The following is a 19,968-nucleotide window of genomic DNA, read 5'->3' on the forward strand; positions in this document are numbered from 1 at the left end:
CAATTTTTTTTTTTTTTTGAGATGGAGTCTTGCTCTGTCGCCCAGGCTGAAGTGCAGTGGCATGATCTCGGTTCACCGCAACCTCCGCCTCCCGGGCTCACGGGATTCTCCTGCCTCAGCCTCCGGAGTGGCTGAGATTATGGGCATGAGCCACCACACCCAGCTAATTTTTTGTATTTTTAGTAGAGACAAGGTTTCACCATATTGGCCAGGCTGGTCTCGAACTCCTGACCTCAGGTGATCCATTAGCCTCTGCCTCCCAAGTGCCTTATAAGCATGAGCCACCGCGCCCAGTCAGGAACAAAATGTTTTAAATGGACAGTTGCAGAATTGTGGAGTGTTTTTATATTAATCTTTTGGTAATGCAATTAGCACTATCTTTTGTATGTATGACTTAATAAATCCTTGAATCATTAAAAAAATAAAGAATAGCCGGACGCGGTGGCTCATGCCTGTAATCCCAGCACTTTGGGAGGCCGAGATGCGCAGATCACGAGGTCAGGAGATCAAGACCATCCTGGCTAACACAGTGAAACCCCATCTCTACTAAAAATACAAAAAATTACCCAGGCGTGGTGGCAGGCACCTGTAGTCCCAGCTACTTGGGAGGCTGAGGCAGGAGAATGGCGTGAACCTAGGAGGCAGAGCTTGCAGTGAGCTGAGATCACGCCACTGCACTCCAGCCTGGACGACAGAGTGAAACTCTATCTCAAAAAAAAAAAAAAAAAAGAATAAAGTCTTTGCCTTTAAACAACTCAAAATCTAATTGTGTTTACACATAAGCAAAATATAAAGCAGAATGAGGTAAGTACTATAAATGGCTGTGTAGGAAGCTGATGAAAGAAGTCCTGAACAAAATTTGGTGGAAGTCCAAATAAGAGTTAAATGTTCTTCTCATTTTCTATTTTCTTCTGAGACAGGGTCTTGCTCTGTCGCCTAGGCTGGAGTGCAGTGGTGTGATTATAGTTTATGTCTCAACCTCCCTGGGTTCATGTGATCCTCCAATCTTTGCCTCTGAGTAGCTGGGACTACAGGTATGCATCACCACACTCAGACGATTTTTAATTTTTTTGTAGAGACGAGTTCTTACTATATTGCCCAGGCTGTCTTCTCATTCTTTTAATTTACCCCTCTCCAGACAGTACACATTACTGCAAATTTCTGTTACAATCATGTTTCCAAGTCATCTTTAGAATAATTTCACATTAAAACTCAGCATTCTGCAGTATCTTCAATTAATTTTATACTTCCTATTTCTTCGTTTAAAAAATAATTTCTTTAATCATTAAAAAAAATTGCAGACGGGGATCTTGCCATGTTGGTCAGATTCGTTGTGAACTCCTGGCCTTGGCCTCCCAAAGTACTAGGATTACAGGCGTAAGCCATCACACCCAGCTCTATTTCTTTTTCTGAGACAGGGTCTTGGTCTGTCATCACAGCTTACTGCAGCCTCCACCTCCCAGGCTCAAGCAATCCTCCTGCCTCAGCTTCCAAGTAGCTGGAACTACAGGCATGTGCATCACGACCCGCTATCAATTAGTAAGTTTTAAATGCAAAAACTTCAGTGAAGCTTTTTGGTAAATCACATCAGTATCTCTTACCTAGATAGATGGAAACCTGGATGATAGCTAATTATTCTGTGCTGCTCCCTTCAGTAAACATTTTTATGTCTTTTCTCTTTTTGCTTTCGAAGTATCAGTGCATATATTAATATCAAATTTTGACTATGAACCAGCCCAACTTAATATGTATTCTGCACCTACAATGTATTAAGCATGTTGTGAAGTATAAAGGTATCTAAGACACGGTCCCCTGCCCTGAAGGAGCTCTTCTAGTTTACTACTTTACCAAAACTGTCAGTACTTAGAAAATGTAAATTAGGGGCTGGGTGCAGTGGCTCATGCCTGTTATCTCAGCACTTTGGGAGGCTGAGGTGGGCGGATCATGAGGTCAGGAGTTTGAGACCAGCCTGACCAACATGGTGAAACCCTGTCTCTATTAAAAACACAAAAATATGCCGGGTGCGGTGTCTCACGCCCGTAATCCCAGCACTTTGGGAGTCCGAGGCAGGCGGATCACGAGGTCAAGAGATCGAGACCATCCTGGCCAACATGGTGAAACCCTGTCCCTACTAAAAATACAAAAATTAGCTGGGTGTGGTAGCGCGCGTCTATAGTCCCAGCTACTTGGGAGGCTGAGGCAGGAGAATTGCTTGAACCCGGGAGGTGGAAGTTGCAGTGAGCCAAAAAAAAAATAAAAAAAAAAGAGGGTCACTGCACTCTAGCCTGGCGACAGAGTGAGACTCCGTCTGGAAACAAAAACAAAAACAAAACACGCCCACACACACAAAATAGCTAGGCGTGGTGGCGCGTGCCTGTAATCCCAGCTACTCAGGAGGAAGCTGAGGCAGGGGAATCGCTTGAACCAGGGAATCGGAGGTTGTAGTGAGCCGGGATCACGCCACTGCACTCCAGCCTGGCCACAGAGTGAGACTCTGTCTCAAAAAAAAAAAAAAAAAGTCTCAATCATTCTCTAATCATTCTCTACTTGTATGTATGCCCTTTTTATTTCACACTCTTGAAAAGCATTTAATCTTAATTTGAGTTAATATATCTACTAGGCAATTTATACATCCTGCACATATGCATACACGTTTGCATCAGCATTACATGAAAAATCTTCAAAGTTCCACATGACAGCTGTCACCAATCACAATACTATTTAAGTATACACTGCAAAACTTTAAAAACTTACTTATATGTCTAGCTCTTAACCAAATTTTATTTACTTTAGATCTGTATCCGTGATTTTTTAGAGTAGCAATATTAAGTTGTAGTCTAACTCCAGCTGGAAGTAAAACTCAATGGTATATCATATTTCTGTATATGTAGTCACAATTTTTAATTTTAATGGCTTATATTCCACCATATTGTTATGCCATCATTTACTCCAAATGTTTTCAAGTTTTCATATTACAAAGTGCAATTACAAATAGAATTGTGTCAAAGGCAGGAAGTTTGCGTGTTATCACTTTTGTTTACATTAAAATAAATTGAATTTATTGGAATTTTAAAAAATCCAAGTAAAGAGATGTTCTTTGCTATTTACATACTGTGTAGGAGGCAAATTATCCTATGTACGTTTTACAACTACATTACTATCAGTAGGACCACGGTTTGGAAAGCCAGTTGCATACTGCTAATCTAATACAAATGTAAGGTGGCATTAACATCGCAAATTCACAGATTTAAGGGCTTGAATAAAAGCTGATCAGGAAACCCCCAAAACTGCTTCTTCCCCCATCTTTGGCTTTACAGTAAAACTCTGACATTCTTTCAGAGACTGTCAAACTGGGCTTATAATTTTCTAGTAAGAACCACTCAGTGAGGAAGTTCAGTTGGTCGAGGAAGAGCTTCGGCAGATGCTTTGAGGAAGCACCGAGGTTTGATCCGGCCGAGCCCCTTCCAACTGGGCTGGTCACTTCGTCTGCAGCTGGGGTGGCGCTCTTCGTGGGTGGGTAGAATGAAGAAAGATTGTAGCTCGTAGCTTCCGAGGCCAGACCTTGGCCAGGACTCACGCGGACGGCAGAGAGCCTCGGGGACTGACGACGGGTCTGCGCGCCTCCCAGCCTCTTGTCCGCCGGGAGGTTCTGCGCAGGCGCGGCAGTCGTGCGACAGCCGTCACTTACGGCCGGAGCTGTTTGTGCTGGGAGCTGGTGGCGCGGTGCAGGGCTCTTAAGAACGAACGGCTTGGGCGCGGGTAATCAGGTCCCTTTCCCCCGCTTTCTCACTTATTCTAGGTACTTGGGACTGTCGTAGAGTTTCCAGACCCCATGTAGGCGCCCAGTCGTGGACTGTCCCACTCTGCTGCTCTACTGCTTGTGGTGCTCCCGCGCCCAGGTGGGGGTGAGGGGCGGGGTCGGGGGCTGGGCTGCACTCCATCCTGGCGTCTTCGTGTTGAAATCTCCTAGGTAACTCGCGGCTCTTCTTGTTTTCCAAGACTGGTATCCGGGGACTGTGACTTGCAGGGTCCGCCATGGAGCCAGAGCAGATGCTGGAGGGACAAACGCAGGTATCAGGAGGCCGTGGATTCAGGGTGGCGGTGTGCAGGGAGGCAGCGAGAAAGGGGGGACTTATATCTGTGACCGGTGTTTTGTTTTCTAGGTTGCAGAAAATCCTCACTCTGAGTACGGTCTCACAGACAACGTTGAGGTAACTCGCCAAGTTCCTATGCTTCATCTGTGTTGTCTCTTGCGAACTGGAGAAAACTTGGGATCTGCTTTTACTAGGTTGCTATGCACAAGGGAAAACTTTGTTATCGTGAACTGAATAGTATCAAGTTATGGGTAGCTTGTTTTATTAGCAGTACTAATGCTTCTTGGTGTACAGACGTACAAATTAGGTTTGAGTCAAAGGATTTAACTTTTATTACGAAACATATTCTTGAGGGATACTGTCTGAATCATTTTGCTTGGTGGCTTTTAATCGATCTTTTGGGATGTTGCTACTTAAAAACCGCATATTAAAGTTAAGAAACCCTTCGCCGGGCGCGATGGCCCACGCCTGTAATCCCAGCACTTTGGGACGCCAAGGTTGGCGGATCACCTGAGGTCAGGAGTTCCAGACCAGCCTGACCAACATGGTGAAACCCCGTCTCTACTAAAAATACAAAAATTAGCCGGGCATGATGGTGTATGACTGTAATCCTATCTGTTCGGGTGGCTGAGGCCAGAGAATCGCTTGAATCTGGAAGACTGAGGTTGCAGTGAGCCGAGATCGCGCCACTGCACTACAGCCTGGGCGGCAGAGTGAGACTCCGTCTCAAAAAAAAAAAAAAAAAAGTGAAAAATAAAATTAGGAAACCTGTTGGTCTTTGTAGCAGAATAGTGAGCTGGTGGAGTCAACATTTAATAAATATTTATTTCTTTTTAGAGTTCAGTAACTTCTGGGCTGAAGTGAGAGGATTGCTGGAGCTGGGGAGGTTGAGGCTGCAGTGAGCTATGATTGCACCACTGCGCTCCAGCCTGGGTGTCAGCATGTGACCCTGTCCCTATTCCCCTCCCCCCGCCCCCCCCCCCCCAATAAGGCCGGACGCGGTGGCTCACCCTTGTAATTCCAGCACTTTGAGGGCCAAGGCGAGCTGATCACCTGAGGTCGGGAGTTCCAGACCAGCCTCGCCAACATGGTGAAACCTCGTCTCTGCTAATCCCAGCTACTCGGGAGGCTGAGGCAGGAGAATCTCGAATCGCTTGAACCCGAGAGGTGGAGGTTGCAGTGAGCCGAGATCATGCCACTGCACACTCCATCCTGGGTGATAGAGCGAGGCTTTGTTAAAAAAAAAAAAAAAAAAAAAAAGAAAATTAGCAATACAACTTAATTCTACTGCAAAAATTTCAACCTGCCTAGGTTGAAAATACAGCTCCCAACATACTTTCTGGTGATCTTGAACAAGTTACTGAACTTCTCTGAGCCTTATGGGGCTGAAGATACAGGCAAATTACTTAAGAGTGTGTGTGGCAGATAGTAAAATATTAGAATATTTTTTTTTTTTGAAACGGAGTCTCCATCTGTCGTCCAGGCTGGAGTGCAGTGGCGCGATCTCGGCTCACTCGTGCTTCAGCCTCCCGAGTAGCTGGGACTACAGGCACCTGCCACCATGCCCGGCTAATTTTTTGTATTTTTTTTTTTTTTAGTAGAGACGGGGTTTCACTGTGTTAGCTAGATGGTCTCTATCTCTTGACCTCGTGATCTGCCCACCTTGGCCTCCCAAAGTGCTGGGATTATAAGCGTGAGCCACCACGCCTGGCCAAGGCTAAAAAAATATTAACAGCTATTACTATTATTACTGTGCTTAGAAATGCTGTTACTCCCATTTATTCAAACTGAATCACACATGTCTTGTTTTTTTTTTAATAAAGCATACAGGCTGGGCGTGGTGGCTCATGCTTGTAATCCCAGCACTTTGGGAGGCCGAGGTGGGTAGATCACTTGAGGTGAGGAATTCAAGCCTGGCCAACATGGTGAAACCGTGTATCTACTAAAAATACAAAAATTAGCCAGGCGTGGTGGTGAGCGCCTGTAATCTCAGCTACTCAGGAGGCTGAGGCAGGAGAATTGCTTGAACCCCGGAGGCAGAGGTTGCAGTGAGCCGAGATTGTGCCACTGCACTCCAGCCTGGGTGACAGAGTGAGACTCTGTCTCAAAAAAAAAAAAAAAAAAAAAGTTGGCTGGGCATGGTGGCTGGTAAATTGCTTGAGCTCAGGAGTTTGAAACCAGCCTACAAACCCTGTCTCTACAAAAAAATAGAAAAATTAGCCGGGTGTGACGGTATGTGCCTACAGTCCCTAGCTACTTGGGAGGCTGAAGCGGGAGGATCACTTGAGCCCGGGAGGCCGAAGCTGCAGTGAGCCCTAATTGCACCACTGCACACCATCCTGAGTGAGACAGCGAGAACTTGTCTCAAAAGCAAAAAAGATATGTACTTTGAAGATATGTAAACAATACAAAAAAAGGAGAATTTTACATTTATCCACATATTGACCATTTCTGGAGATCTTCATTCTTTTGTGTAGGTCTAGATTTCCATCTTTCCAAAAGGTATCATTTTCCTCCTGCCCAAAGGGCTTCCTTGAACATTTCTTGTAGTTCACATCAGCTGGTAAGAAATTCAGCTTCTGAATGTCTGAAAAACTCATTATTTTGCCCTTGTTTTTAGAAGATATTTTTGCTAGTTGTAGATTTGCTTCACAGTCTTCTGGCAGACATTGTTTCTGAAAAGAAGCTTGCTATCGTTCCTATCTTTGCTCCTCAATAAATAATGTCTTCTCTCTTGCTACTTGTGAGATTTTCTTTATATCAGTGTTTTAAAGTTATTTGGTTGTGGTGTGTCTTGGTGTAGTTTTTTTTCTTTTTTTTTGAGACAGAGTCTCGCTCTGTCTCCCAGGCTAGAGTGCAGTGGTGCAATCTCGGCTCACTGCAAGCTCTGTCTCCTGGGTTCACACCATTCTCCTGCCTCAGCCTCCCGAGTAGGTGGGACTACAGGCACCCACCACCACGCCCGGCTAATTTTTTTGTATTTTTAGTAGAGACTGGGTTTCACCATGTTAGCCAGGATGGTCTTGATCTCCTGACCTCGTGATCTGCCAACCTTGGCCTCCCAGAGTGCTGGGATTACAGGCATGAGCCACCGCGCCCGGCCAGTTTTTTTCTTTTAATGCTTCTGCTTAGGATTCATTGAGCTTCTTGGATCTGTGGTTTAGAATTTTCATCAAATTTGGAAGAATTTCAGCCATTATTTAAAAAAATATTTTGCCATGGGACGTGACTCATGCCTGTAATCCCAGCCCTTTGGGAGGCCAAGGTGGGAGGATTCCTTGAATCTAGGAGTTTAAGACCAGCCTAGGCAACATAGTGAGACCCCATCTAAAAAAAAAAATTAGCTGGGTATGGTGGTGTGTGCCTATAGTACCAGCTACTCAGGAGACTGAGGTGGGAGGATTGCTTGAGCCTGGGAGGCCAAGGCTGGAGTGAACCAGGATCATGCCAGTGCACTGCAGGGTGGGTGACAGAGTGAGACCCTGTCTCAGAAAAGAAAAAAAGATCAGTTTACTTATCCTTTTTTCCTTTTCTTTTTTTTTTTTTTTTTTTTTTCCAAGACTGAGTCTTTCTCTGTCGCCGGGTTGGAGTGCAATGGCGTGATCTCGGCTTACTGTAACCTCTGCCTTCCGGGTTGAAGTGATTCTCATGTCTCAGCCTCCTAAGTATCTGGGATTATAGGCACCCGCTACCGTGCCCTGCTAATTTTTGTATTTTTAGTAGAGGCGGGGTTTCACTGTGTTTGTCAAACTGCTGGCCTTAAGTAATCTGCCTGCCTCAGCCTCCCAAAGTGCTGGGATTACAGGTGTGAGCCACTGTACCTGGCCTACTTATGCTTTTTTCTATTGTGAACATATAGAATATATTATAAATGTTTTTTTTTTTTTTCAATGAGATGAAGTCTTGCTCTGTCGCCAGGCTGGTGTGCAGTGGCGCAATCTTGGCTCACTACAATCTCCGCCTCCTGGGTTCAAGCAATTCCCCTGCCTCAGCCTCCCAAGTAGCTGGGAGCCACCACACCTGGCTAATTTTTTGTATTTTAGTGGAGATGAGGTTTCACCATGTTGGCCAGGATGGTCTTGATCTCCTGACCTCGTGATCCACCCGCCTCGGCCTCCCAAAGTGCTGGGATTACAGGCGTGAGCCACCGTGCCCGGCCAAATGTTTTTGTTTATTTATTTATTTATTTATTTAATTTTTGTTTTTAAGACCGAGTTTTGCTCTTTCACCCAGGCTGGGGTACAGTGGCATGATCATAGCTCACTGTAGCCTCAAACTCCTGGTCTTAAGTGATCCTCCCACTTCAGCCTCCTGAGTAGTTGGGACTAGAGGTGTGTGCCACCATGCCTGGCAGGAATACATTATAATTTTTTTTTTTTTTTTTTTTTTTTTTGAGATGGAGTCTCGCTCTGTCGCCCAGGCTGGAGTGTAGTGGCGTGCTCTTGGCTCACTGCAACCTCTGCTTCCCGGGTTCAAGCGATTTACCTTTTTTTATTTTTCTTTTCTGAGATGGAGTTTTGCTCTTGTCGCCCAGGCTGGAAGTGGCGCGATCTTGGGTCAATGCAACCTCCACCTCCTGGGTTCAAGTGACTCTCCTGCCTCAGCCTCCCAAGTAGCTGGAATTACAGGCATGTGCCACCACGCCTGCCGAATTTTTGTATTTTTAGTAGAGACGGGGTTTTACCATGTTGGCCAGGATGGTCTCAAACTCCTGACCTAAGGTGATCCACCTGCCTTGGCCTCCCAAAGTGCTGGGATTACAGGTGTGAGTCACTGCGGCCAGCGTATTATGAGATTTTCTCCCCCTCTGTCACTGGAACACAAACTGTTTCCAGCCTGTGTGAGCTACAAGGTTTGTTCCTCCTGGTGTAATATAGTTTGGATATTTGTCCCTTCCAAATCTCATGTTGAAATGTGACCCCCAGTGTTGGAGGTGGGGCCTAGTGGTAGGTGTTTGGGTCATGGGGGCAAATACCTCATGAATGGCATGGTGCCATCTTTTGGTAATGAGTTAGTTCTTACTCTATTAGTTACCATGAGATCTGATTGTTAAAAAGAGCCTGGCACCTACTCCTTTCTCTCTTGCTCCCTCTCTTGTTATGTGACACACCAGTTCCCCTTCCCTCTCTGTCACGATTCATTGTTCCCTGAAGCCCTCACAAGAAGCAGATGCTGGCGCCATGCTTGTGTAGCTTGCAGAACTGTGGCCAAATAAACCTCTTTTCTTTATAAATTACCCACCCTCAGGTATTTCTTTATAGCAATGCAAATGGACTAACACAAGATGGCTGTTTCCCTGGCCTTGGGTAGTTGACTTATATCCATCTATTGATAAGTATTCACCTGAAGACTGGAAGGCAATATCTTTAGTCTCTTTCTGTGTAGTTCTTGTCTTCATGCGCCTTTCTTCTCTTCAGTGCTCTGCCTTGCAAATTTTAGTTGTTTTGGTCTCCCAGAATTTTCAACTGTCTTCTAAACTCAGGGAGACTACTAGGCTCTGTTCACGTTCTCTCTCCCTACACTGCATCCTGTAAGTTCTCCAAGCAGAAAGCAATAAGCTGGGACAGTCATAGTACTCACCTAATTTCTCCCCTTTTTGTGATCACTGTTCTACACTGTCTTACCAGCTCCTTGTTTGTTTGTGGTAGTTTGGATATATCTATTTTTAGGTTAGTTCAAGATTTTGACTTAAGTGAAATTGAGCACCACAATTGGCACATAGTAGATAATTTGTAAATGTTCAAATGAAATAAACGGGAGGATTTGGTTAAGAAATTTATTACAGGAGTTATAGGAGTTGCTTAGGCATTGCTCTTTATTTTTGTTTGTTTTGAGACGGAGTTTTGCTCTTGTTGCCGGGCTGGAGTGCAGTGGCGCGATCTCGGCTCACCGCAACCTCTGCTTCCCAAGTTCAAGTGATTCTCCTGCCTTAGCCTCCCGAGTAGCTGGGATTACAGGCATGTGCCACCATGCCTGGCTAGTTTTGTATTTTTAATAGAGTTGCGGTTTCTCCATGTTGGTCAGGCTGTTCTTGAACTCCTAACCCCAAATGATTCGCCTGCCTTGGCCTCCCAAAGTGCTGGGATTACAGGCGTGAGCCACCACGCCCGGCCGCATTGCTCTTTCTTATTGGCTTTCCTATTGTAGGCATTGTAATGTCATGTAACTCACAAGTTAAAATTGTTTTTCCTTTTTTGAGACAGAGCCTTTCTCTGTCGCCCAGGCTGGAGTGCAATGGTGCGATCTCGGCTCACTGCAACCTCTATCTCCCAGGTTCAAGCAATTCTCCTGCCTCAGCCTCCCGAGTACCTGGGATTACAGGTGCGTGCCACCACGCCTGGTTAATTTTTGTATTTTTAGTAGAGGCGGGGTTTCACCATGTTGGGCAGGCTGGTCTGGAACTCCTGACCTCAGGTGATCCACCTGCCTCGGCCTCCCAAAGTACTGGGATTACAGGCATGAGCCTCCGCGCCCTGCCAAAAATTAAAAAAAAGTTATTATTATTTTTTTGAGATGGAGTCTCACTCTGTTGCCCAGGCTACAGTGCAGTGGCGCAATCTTGGCTCACTGCAACCTCCGCCTCCAGGGTTCAAGCAATTCTCCTGCTTCATCCTCCTGAATAGCTGGGATTACAGGCGCCTGCCACCACGCCCAGATAAGTTTTGTATTTTTAGTAGAGACGGGGTTTCACCATATTGGTCAGGCTGGTCTCGAACTCCTGACCTCGTGGTCCACCTGCCTCGGCCTCCTAAAGTGCTGGGATTATAGGCGTGAGCCACTGTGCCCGGCCTAAAATTATTTTTTAAAAAATGATAACAGGGTCTCACTATGTTGCTCAAGCTGGTTTCAAACTCCTGTGCTCAAGCAGTCCTCCTGTCTTGGCTTCCCAAAGTACTGGGATTACAGATGTGAGCCACTGTGCCTGGCCCCGAGTAGTTTTTATTGTATACGTATACTGTGACTGGAAGTTAGGACTGTTTTTAGGAAATACACTGTGAGATTTTGAAGTTTGCCGCATTGTCTTTGTTGTGATCAATGTGAAGTTTTGAACATAGGGGATTTTGATTTAGGGGATGAAAATTCATTCAAGATGATACTGTCAGTTTTCAGAAATAATGAAGTTGTATAGTGTTTTCTGCAATGGAAAGCTGAACTTTTACAAAGGCTCAGTTAGAATTTCTGAAATGATGGTGTGCTAATTATCTGTTGAAATTTACTAATGAAAAATAAAATTTTTAGTCCATGGACAAATGAATAGTATTTTATAGATTAAAAAACTTTGTATTTAATAGAAAATTATCTTTTAATTCCAAAATTAGATTGAAAAATCATAAGCAGAAGTTGTCTGACATAGTTATGGGAAGTGTCTTTGGAAACCATGCTATATGTTACAGATAATGTGATTAAAGGTTTTTTCTCACTTTTACCAAAATAAAATTAAAAGTAGAAAAATTTTTCTTTGTCGACTCTTTTATATCTAGTTTGAGTATGATTGAAGCAAAAGTTCATTTAAATGAAAGTGCTCTTAAGAATACTGTTTTGTCCTTTTAGAGCCATTTCTTATTTTTTTTTGTCTCTTTCATTTATTTTTTTATTTTTTATTTTTTTGAGACAGAGTCTCGCTCTGTCACCCAGGCTGGAGTGCAGTGGTGCAGTCTTGGCTCACTGCAACCTCTGCCTCCCGGGATCAAGCGATTCTCCTGCCTCAGCCTCCTGAGTAAGTGGGATTACAGGTGCGCACTACTACGCCCAGCTAATTTTTGTATTTTTAGTAGAGACGGGGTTCCACCATGTTGGTCAGGCTGGTATCGAACACCTGACCGCGTGATCCGCCCTCTTGGGCCTCCCAAAGTGCTGGGATTACAGGTGTGAGCCACCGTGCCCGGCCTTTGTTTTTTCTTTTTGAGACGGAATCTTGCTGTGTTACCCAGGCTGGAGTGCAGTGGCATGACCTCAGCTCACTGCAACCTCTGCCTCCTGGGTACAAGTGATTTTCGTGTTTCAGCTTCTTAAGTAGCTGGCATTACAGGTGTGCACCACCATGCCCGTCTAGTTTTTTTATTTTTTATTTTTATTTTTATTTATTTTTTTGAGACGGAGTCTTTGTCGCCCAGGCTGGAGTGTAGTGGTGTGATCTCGGCTCATTGCAACCTCCACCTCCCGGGTTCAAGCGAGTCTTCTGCCTCAGCTTCCCGAGTAGCTGGGAGTACAGGTGCGCACTACCACGCCCGCCTGATTTTTGTATTATTAGTAGAGACGGGGTTTCACCATATTGGCCAGGCTGTCTTGAACTCCTGACCTTGTGGTCAGCCTGCCTTGGCCTCCGAAAGTGCTGGGTTTACAGGCGTCAGCCACCGTGCCTGGTCGCAAAATTTTTTAATACATTAGTTTTAAAAATGTGAGTGTGGTGGAAGCAATAAGTTACTTTTTAATGCTCTGAATGTCAGTCAAATCTATTTGATAGCTCCAAAAGTTGTGAAGTTGAAAATATAACTTGTGAAGTTGTTGTTAAAAAATAACTTGTTATTTTTTAAACTTCATTTATTTTTAATTATAATTATTGTTTTTTAGTGTTACCTGCCAGAATGGGGAAAACTTCATTCATTTAAATGTGACATTAATGATTTTTTCTGTTAATAATTCTCTTCATTTTGGGGTTATTATTTACATAATGTATTTTCTTGAACCTGTTCATTTTTAAAAATCATGGATTTATTTATTTATTTAGAGATAGGGCCTTGCTTTGTTGGTCAGGCTAGAGTGCAGTGGCATGATCTCGTCACTCTGCAACCTCCGTCTCCTGGGCTCAAGTGATCCTCCCACCTCAGGCTCCTGAGTAGCTGGGGCTACAGGCACGCACTACCACGCCTGGATAATTTTTTTTTTTTTTTTTGAGACTGAGTCTCGTTCTGTTGCCCAGGCTGGAGTGCAGTGGCGCGATCTCGGCTCACTGCAAGCTCCGCCTCCCGGGTTCACGCCATTCTCCTGCTTCAGCCTCCTGAGTAACTGGGACTACAGGCGCCTGCCACCATGCCTGGTGAATTTTTTGTATTTTTAGTAGAGATGGGGTTTCACTGTGTTAGCCAGGATGGTCTTGATCTCCTGATCTCATGATCCACCCGCCTCGGCCTCCCAAAGTGCTGGGATTACAGGCGTGAGCCCCTGTGCCAGGCCTGATTTTTGTATTTTTGGTAAAGACTGGATTTTGCAGTTGTCCAGGCTGTATATATTTCTTTAAAAAAGAAACATAAAGGGAAAAACATTCTCATTGTGATAAATAGAGGGTAACCATAAAAATGACAACAGTGAATACAAGACAATGGTAATAAATTTTAGCTGTATTCTCTTGAGTGTATAAGCCTTGGACCCTGAAGCTTGCTCTCTCTCATGTGACCAGCTTTCTTACTATGATTTGGTGCTGTTTGGTGTCATGTCCATTTTTTTTTGGGAACACACTCTAAGAAGATACTCACATGAAAAAGAGAAAAAGGATTTGTATTTACTCCTACAAAGTCAGAAGGAAAGGGAGAAAGAGTAGGATCTTGAGACATGACATTAAAAGAATGAGATAATAGGTGCTTTTGGAGAGGAAGAGCTTGAATGAGATTGAAAGATGGGTCTGAATTTATTTTGGGCAGAGAAGTTTGTGGTCTAGTACCATCTTTCTAGTCATTGATTTGCCTTTTCCATTAGTGTCGTATTTCCATTAGTTTTATTTAGCACTCAAAATAACCTGGTTATTTGAAATGTTCATGCACTGTTTTTTTGAATTCACTAGAGGATAGTAGAAAATGAGAAGATTAATGCAGAAAAGTCATCAAAGCAAAAGGTAGATCTCCAGTCTTTGCCAACTCGTGCCTACCTGGATCAGACAGTTGTGCCTATCTTATTACAGGGACTTGCTGTGCTTGCAAAGGAAAGGTAAGATAATTGTGTCCACAAATGGAGTTAGTAAAGAAAGCAAAATAGATTCCCCTATCTGAAATATCATTAGTTATGTATAGCGACTTTTTACTGTGTGATTTATGGATGTTAAAGTTTTTAAGAAAGTACTCAGCCATAATCTCATAATTCAGACATTTAAATTTTTTCCCACCAGTCTTAGATCATATGCATATTTGTAAAGATTTGTAATAATGATATACATGTACTTTTGAATCTTCTTTTTATTTATTATGACATAACATTTTTCTGTATCTCTCCATAGTCTTCATGATTATAATTTATTATTATTATTGTTATTTTGAGACAGAATCTCGCTCTGTTGCCCAGGCTGGAGGACGGTGGTATGATCTCTGCTCACTGCAACCTCTACCTCCTGGTTTCAAGTGATTCTTGTGTCTCAGCCTCCCGGGTAGCTGGGACTATAGGCGTGGGCCACTACGCTCGGCTAATTTTTGTATTTTTAGTAAAGAAGGGTTTTCACCGTGTTGGCCAGGCTGGTCTTGAAGTCCTAACCTCAAGTGATCTGCCCGCCTCAGCCTCCCAAAGTGCTGGGATTACAGGCATGAGCCACTGCGCCTGGCCTATTATTATTATTATTATTTTTTGAGACAGAGTCTTGCTCTGTCTCCCTGGCTGGAGTGCAGTGGTGCAACCCTGGCTCACTGCAACCTCCACCTCGCCGGGTTCAAGCGATTCTCCTACCTCAGTCTCCCGATTAGCTGGGATTACAGGCACCTGCCACCACGCCTGGCTGATTATTGTATTTTTAGTAGAGACAGGGTTTGGAGTCTCACTCTGTCGCCAGGCTGGAGTGCAGTGGCATGATCTTGGCTCACTGCAACCTCCACCTCATGAGTTCAAGCGATTCTGCCTTAGCTTCCTGAGCAGCTCAGGCACCCACCACCACGCCTGGCTAGTTTTTGTATTTTTAGTAGTGATGGGGTTTCACCATATTGGCCAGAATGATCTCAATCTCTTGACCTTGTAATCCACCCATCTCGGCCTCCCAAAGTGCTGGGATTATAGGCGTGAGCCACTGAGCCTGGCCTTAAATTTTCTTAATAGCAAGAGTACAGTTATTTCTCTTTCTTTAACATGTTTTCCCCAGTATTTCTCACCTAAATTCTTTTTTGTGTAAGCAAATCTAATAAGAAAATTGGTTTTGCAAGTTAGTCAACATTTATTAGGTGCATATTATTTTTTATTCAAGGAATAATAATAAACATTATAATAGCAAACTGACATAACTTGATAAAGAACTTGATGGAACCATGTCTCATCTCAGCCAGGTGTGGTGGGGTATGCCTTAGCCCACACTGCTTGGGAGGCCGAGGTGGGAGGATTGCTTGGGCTTGGGCCCAGGAGTTTGAGGCTGCAGTGAGCTGTGATCGCACCACTGCACTCCAGCCTGGGTGACAGAGTGAGACCCTGCATCAAAAAAAAAAAAAGGAAATATATCCTTTCTTATAGTAAAAGTGAGTTATTAACTTAGAATAGATAATTTGTTTATATAAAAACTATATGAATGAGCAGTAAATATTTGTTTTTGATGGCTATATTTGTAAATTACATTTATGACTGAGCTATATCTTGGCTCTACTATCAACAATTAAAATATGGGTATCTTGGGCCGGGTGCGGTGGCTCACGCCTGTAATCCCAGCACTTTGGGAGGCCGAGGTGGGCGGATCACGAGGTCAGGAGATCGAGACCATCCTGGCTAATGCAGTGAAACCCCGTCTCTACTAACAACACAAAAAATTAGCTGGGCGTGGTGGCAGGTGCCTGTAGTCCCAGCTACTCGGGAGGCTGAGGCAGGAGAATGGCGTGAACCCAGGAGGCGGAGCTTGCAGTGAGCCGAGATTGCGCCACTGCTGTCCAGCCTGGGCGACAGAGCGAGACTCCGTCTCAAAAAAAAAAAAACATGGGCATCTTGGCTGGTCTGAAGGTAGTGAGTTAACTCGATTGTTGATAGTCTTACAGATCAAGCTCCTTATTCTATTCTTTTTTTTTTTTTTTGAGACAGAGTTTTGTTCTTGTTACCCGGGGCTGGAATGCAGTGGCATGATCTCAGGTCACTGCAACCTCCACCTCCTGGGTTCAAGCAGTTCTCTTGCCTCAGCCTCCTGAGTAGCTGGGATTACAAGTGCCTGTTAGCACACAAAGCTAATTTTTGTATTTTTAGTAGAGATGGGGTTTCACCATGTTGGCCAGGCTGGTCTTGAACTCCTGACCTCAGGTGATCCACTGTGCCCAGCCGGGTTTTTTTTTTTTTTTTTTTTTTTGAGACAGAGTCTCTGTTGCCCAGGCTCGAATGCAGTGGCACAGTCTCGGGTCACTGCAGTCTCTGACTCTTAGTTCAAATGATTTTCCTGCCTCAGCCTCCCGAATACCTGGGACTACAGGTGTGTGCCACCACACGTGGCTAATTTTTGTATTTTCAGTAGAGACGGGGTTTCACCATGTTGGCCAGGCTGGTCTCTAACTCCTGATCTCAGGTGGTCCACCCTCATTGGCCTCCCAAAATGCTGGGATTATAGGCGTGAGCCACTGCGCCCAGCCCTTATTCCCCTATTCTACTCTTTTCCCCCTTCTCACTATTGCACTTGAGTAGTCTTAAGAAAAAAAAAAGGGAAAAAAGGAAAAAAATAATGGATATCTTTTCTATTTTTTTGTTTTTCTTCTAGGGAAGACAAATATATTAGAAATTTAAAATATTACTGTATTTATTTATTTATTTATTTTTTGAGACAGAGTCTTGCTATGTTGCCCAGGCTGGATGCTATGTTGCTCAGGGTGGAGTGCAGTGGCACGATGTCAGCTCACTGCAACCTCTGCCTCCCTGGTTCAAGAAATTCTCCTGCCTCAGCCTCCGGAGTAGCTGGAACTACAGGCGCCTGCCATCATTCCTGGCTAATTTTTGTATTTTTAGTAGAGATGTGGTTTTACCATGTTGATCAGGCTGGTCTGGAACTCCTGACTTCAGGTGATCTGCCTGCCTTGGCCTCCTGAAGTGTTGGGATTACAGGCATGAGCCATTACGCTCGGCCTCCAAATATTACTTTAAATGCTGGAAAAACATTTGAAGAAATTTTTAAGTTCAAGCTCGTAAATACATTAAAAATTTTTTTTATTGTTAATTTTTTTGAGACAAGGTCTCGCTCTGTCATCCAGGCTGGAGTGCAGTGGCAAGATCACCACTCACTGCAGCTTCAGCCTTCTGGGCTTAAGCAATCCTCTCACCTCAGCCTTCTGAGTAGGTGGGACTACAGGCGTGTGCCACTATGCCAGGCTAATTTTTAAACTTTTTTGAAGAGTTGGGGTCTTACTATGTTGCCCAGGCTTGGGAGTGATCCTCCTTGGACAGGCATGAGCCACTGCACCTGGCCAGTAAATATATTTTTTGTTAAAACACAAATTTTTTTTTTGACATGGAGTCTTACTCTGTTGCCCCAGCTGGAATACAGTGGGAGCAATCATGGCTTACTGAAGCCTCGAACTCCCAGGCTCAAGCGATTTTTCCACCTAACCCTCCTGAGTAGCTGTGACTACAGGTGTGCGCCACCACGCCTGGCTGATTTTTTGTATTTTCTGTAGAGACAGGGTTTTGTCATGTTGCCTAGGTTGATTTTGAACTCTTGGGCTCAAGCTATCTGCCCGCCTTGGCCTCCCAAAGTGTGAGGATTACGAGCGTGAGCCACTGTGCCCAGCCCAAGTATGGTGTTTGCCCACCCTCCCCCCAGCCCAAGTATGGTTTTTTTTTTTTTTTTTTCCAAGATGGAGTCTTGTTCTGTTGCGGCAGGCTAGAGGGCAGTGGCTCGATCTTGGTTCACTGCAACCTCTGCCTTTGGGGTTAAAGTGATTCTCATGCCTCATCCTCTCGAGTAGCTGGGACTACAGGCATGTACTACCACGCCCGGCTAATTTTTTGTATTTTTAGTGGAGACAGGATTTCACCGTGTTGGCCAGGCTGGTCTCGAACTCCTGACCTCGTGATCTGCCCGCCTTGGCCTCCTAAAGTGCCAGGATTACAGGCGTGAGCCACCGTACCCGGCCAAATACATTTTTTTTTTGAGACGGAATCTTGCTCTGTCGCCCAGGCTGGAGTACAGTGGCATGATCTCGGCTCACTGCAACCTCCACCTCCTGGGTTCAAGTGATTCTCCTGCCTCAGCTTTCTGAGTAGCTGGGATTACAGGCGCGCACCGCCATGGCCGGCTAATTTTTGTATTTTTAGTAGAGATGGGAGTTTCACCATGTTGGTCAGGATTGTCTTGAACTCCTGACCTCATGATCCACCCGCCTTGGCTTCCCAAATGCTGGGATTACAGGCATGAGCCACTGCGCCCGGCCCCAAATACATTTTTTAAGTAAAGAGTTCTGGTAAAGTGATTCATCATGTGAACCCTAAATACTAAGTGAAAAATCTTGTCTATTTGTAGACAGCTCTTAGGGCTGTTTAAAGTGCTCTGGGAATGTTTTGAGATCATTGTAAACACATTTTCAATATGCCTTTTCATAGTAGAGTTTAAAATAGATGTCTCCCCAATTTTTCAACTTTGGACTTGTATTCTCAGCAAGAATAATTTACATAGAAGTGTTAATATCAAATATCTCCTCTTAGTTTTATAAATGTGTTTATCTTCTTAGGTGTACTGTAGTTGTATTAAATAGAATTATTGACTTAAATTATTTGAAGAAAGAAAGAAGTAGCTTTCAGAAAAGAAACATAACCTACTTATCTGTATTAGTGTTACTTCTTTGACTAGTCACTTGAGTTCATCTACATGTCTTAGTGATGCTACATCCACTGTCCTATATTATTTTTGTTCTTTTATTGAAGGATATTACACAGAATATTACACATATCATAGGTATACAGCTTGATGAATTTTCACAAACTAAACATACCTGTGTAGCTTGCAGTCAGATCAAGAAACTGAATACTGCCAGCATCTCAGAAGCCATCCATGTGACCCCTTCAAGTCATTATTCTCTCTGGGGTAATGATCATCCCATTGTCAATACATTTTTTAAACATGTTTTAAAATTGAGTTCATAACCAGATTTAAGCCATACAAAAATTTCAGTCTCATTAAACTATTTTGTTGGCTAATTAATTTGCTTGCTTATCTCATTTATTTTATTTACTACAAATGTCCTTTGACTGTGAAATGAAAATTAAACTTAAAAAGATGAGTTTTCATTATGGAACAATATGTTTAAATTAACACATCTAGGAAATATATTTCTAAACTTTGGATTTCTTTTCCCTTACAGACCACCAAATCCCATTGAATTTCTAGCATCTTATCTTTTAAAAAACAAGGCACAGTTTGAAGATCGAAACTGACTTAATGGGAAGAACAGAAAAATTTAGTTGCTACTGTAGATTTACATGATTAAGAGGCAGCTTTAATTGCCATGATTATTCCCTCTTTTCGGATGTATAAGAACCTTCTGGACAACAGAACCTATTTCTGGAATTGCAGAAGATAACATATTTCCCTTATTTTGATTTAATCACCATAAACCATACCTATTTAATGAGTGTATTCTGTGCAATTTTTTCTCAGATTGTCTTTAACTTTGTTTTTAAAATGACCTTCAAAATAAACTGTCAAAACACCATTATTTTAAAGTAGTTTTTGTTCTGTATGACAAATATTTTACATGACTGAATTGTTTTATGAATTTCTCTTTTTCTTCTGTCTTCAAATGCTGCAGAGTTTTACAACAGAGAGAAAATACAGCAGTCAAGTATAATTTAAAAAATTCAGCCAATTTTTTTCAGCATTGTTTCTGGACCTTTCTGAGGGTGGGATCTGGGCATCTTCAATGGCTTAACAAGTATCACAGGTGATTCTAATGTACAATAAAGTTGGAGTACTAATAAAAGCATTGCAAAGGGGATACAATATCCTCTAATG

At 43.5% G+C, this 19,968-nt stretch overlaps 1 protein-coding gene across 3 annotated transcripts; it reads left to right on the forward strand.

The window, feature by feature from the left end:
- Positions 1-3,181: 3,181 nt before the first annotated feature.
- Positions 3,182-19,669, forward strand: DPY30 (dpy-30 histone methyltransferase complex regulatory subunit). Of its 3 annotated transcripts, none has more exons than XM_002812149.4 (5): positions 3,182-3,759; positions 4,000-4,071; positions 4,164-4,211; positions 13,873-14,015; positions 19,319-19,669. In XM_002812149.4, the coding sequence occupies exons 2-5, from the start codon at positions 4,036-4,038 to the stop codon at positions 19,389-19,391; spliced, it is 300 nt and encodes a 99-aa protein (XP_002812195.2). In that variant the 5' UTR covers positions 3,182-3,759; positions 4,000-4,035; the 3' UTR covers positions 19,392-19,669. The 3 variants fall into 3 exon arrangements, with proteins under 3 accessions (XP_002812195.2, XP_009235685.2, XP_054404227.1); XM_009237410.4 differs by having other exon boundaries at positions 3,653-3,759; positions 3,971-4,071; XM_054548252.1 differs by having other exon boundaries at positions 3,686-3,899.
- The last annotated feature ends 299 nt before the right edge of the window (positions 19,670-19,968 follow it).

Source organism: Pongo abelii, chromosome 12 (genome assembly GCF_028885655.2).
Source record: "Pongo abelii isolate AG06213 chromosome 12, NHGRI_mPonAbe1-v2.0_pri, whole genome shotgun sequence".
Lineage (NCBI taxonomy): Eukaryota > Metazoa > Chordata > Mammalia > Primates > Hominidae > Pongo > Pongo abelii.

What these genes read in the sequence shown, in the direction of transcription:
- DPY30 (XM_002812149.4), top strand. Translation starts at nt 4,036, where the DNA reads ATGGAGCCAGAGCAGATGCTGGAGGGACAAACGCAG. An exon ending in TGCTGGAGGGACAAACGCAG is followed by an intron (nt 4,072 to 4,163) that starts GTATCAGGAGGC and finishes TTTGTTTTCTAG; the next exon opens with GTTGCAGAAAATCCTCACTC. An exon ending in GCTGTGCTTGCAAAGGAAAG is followed by an intron (nt 14,016 to 19,318) that starts GTAAGATAATTG and finishes TTTCCCTTACAG; the next exon opens with ACCACCAAATCCCATTGAAT.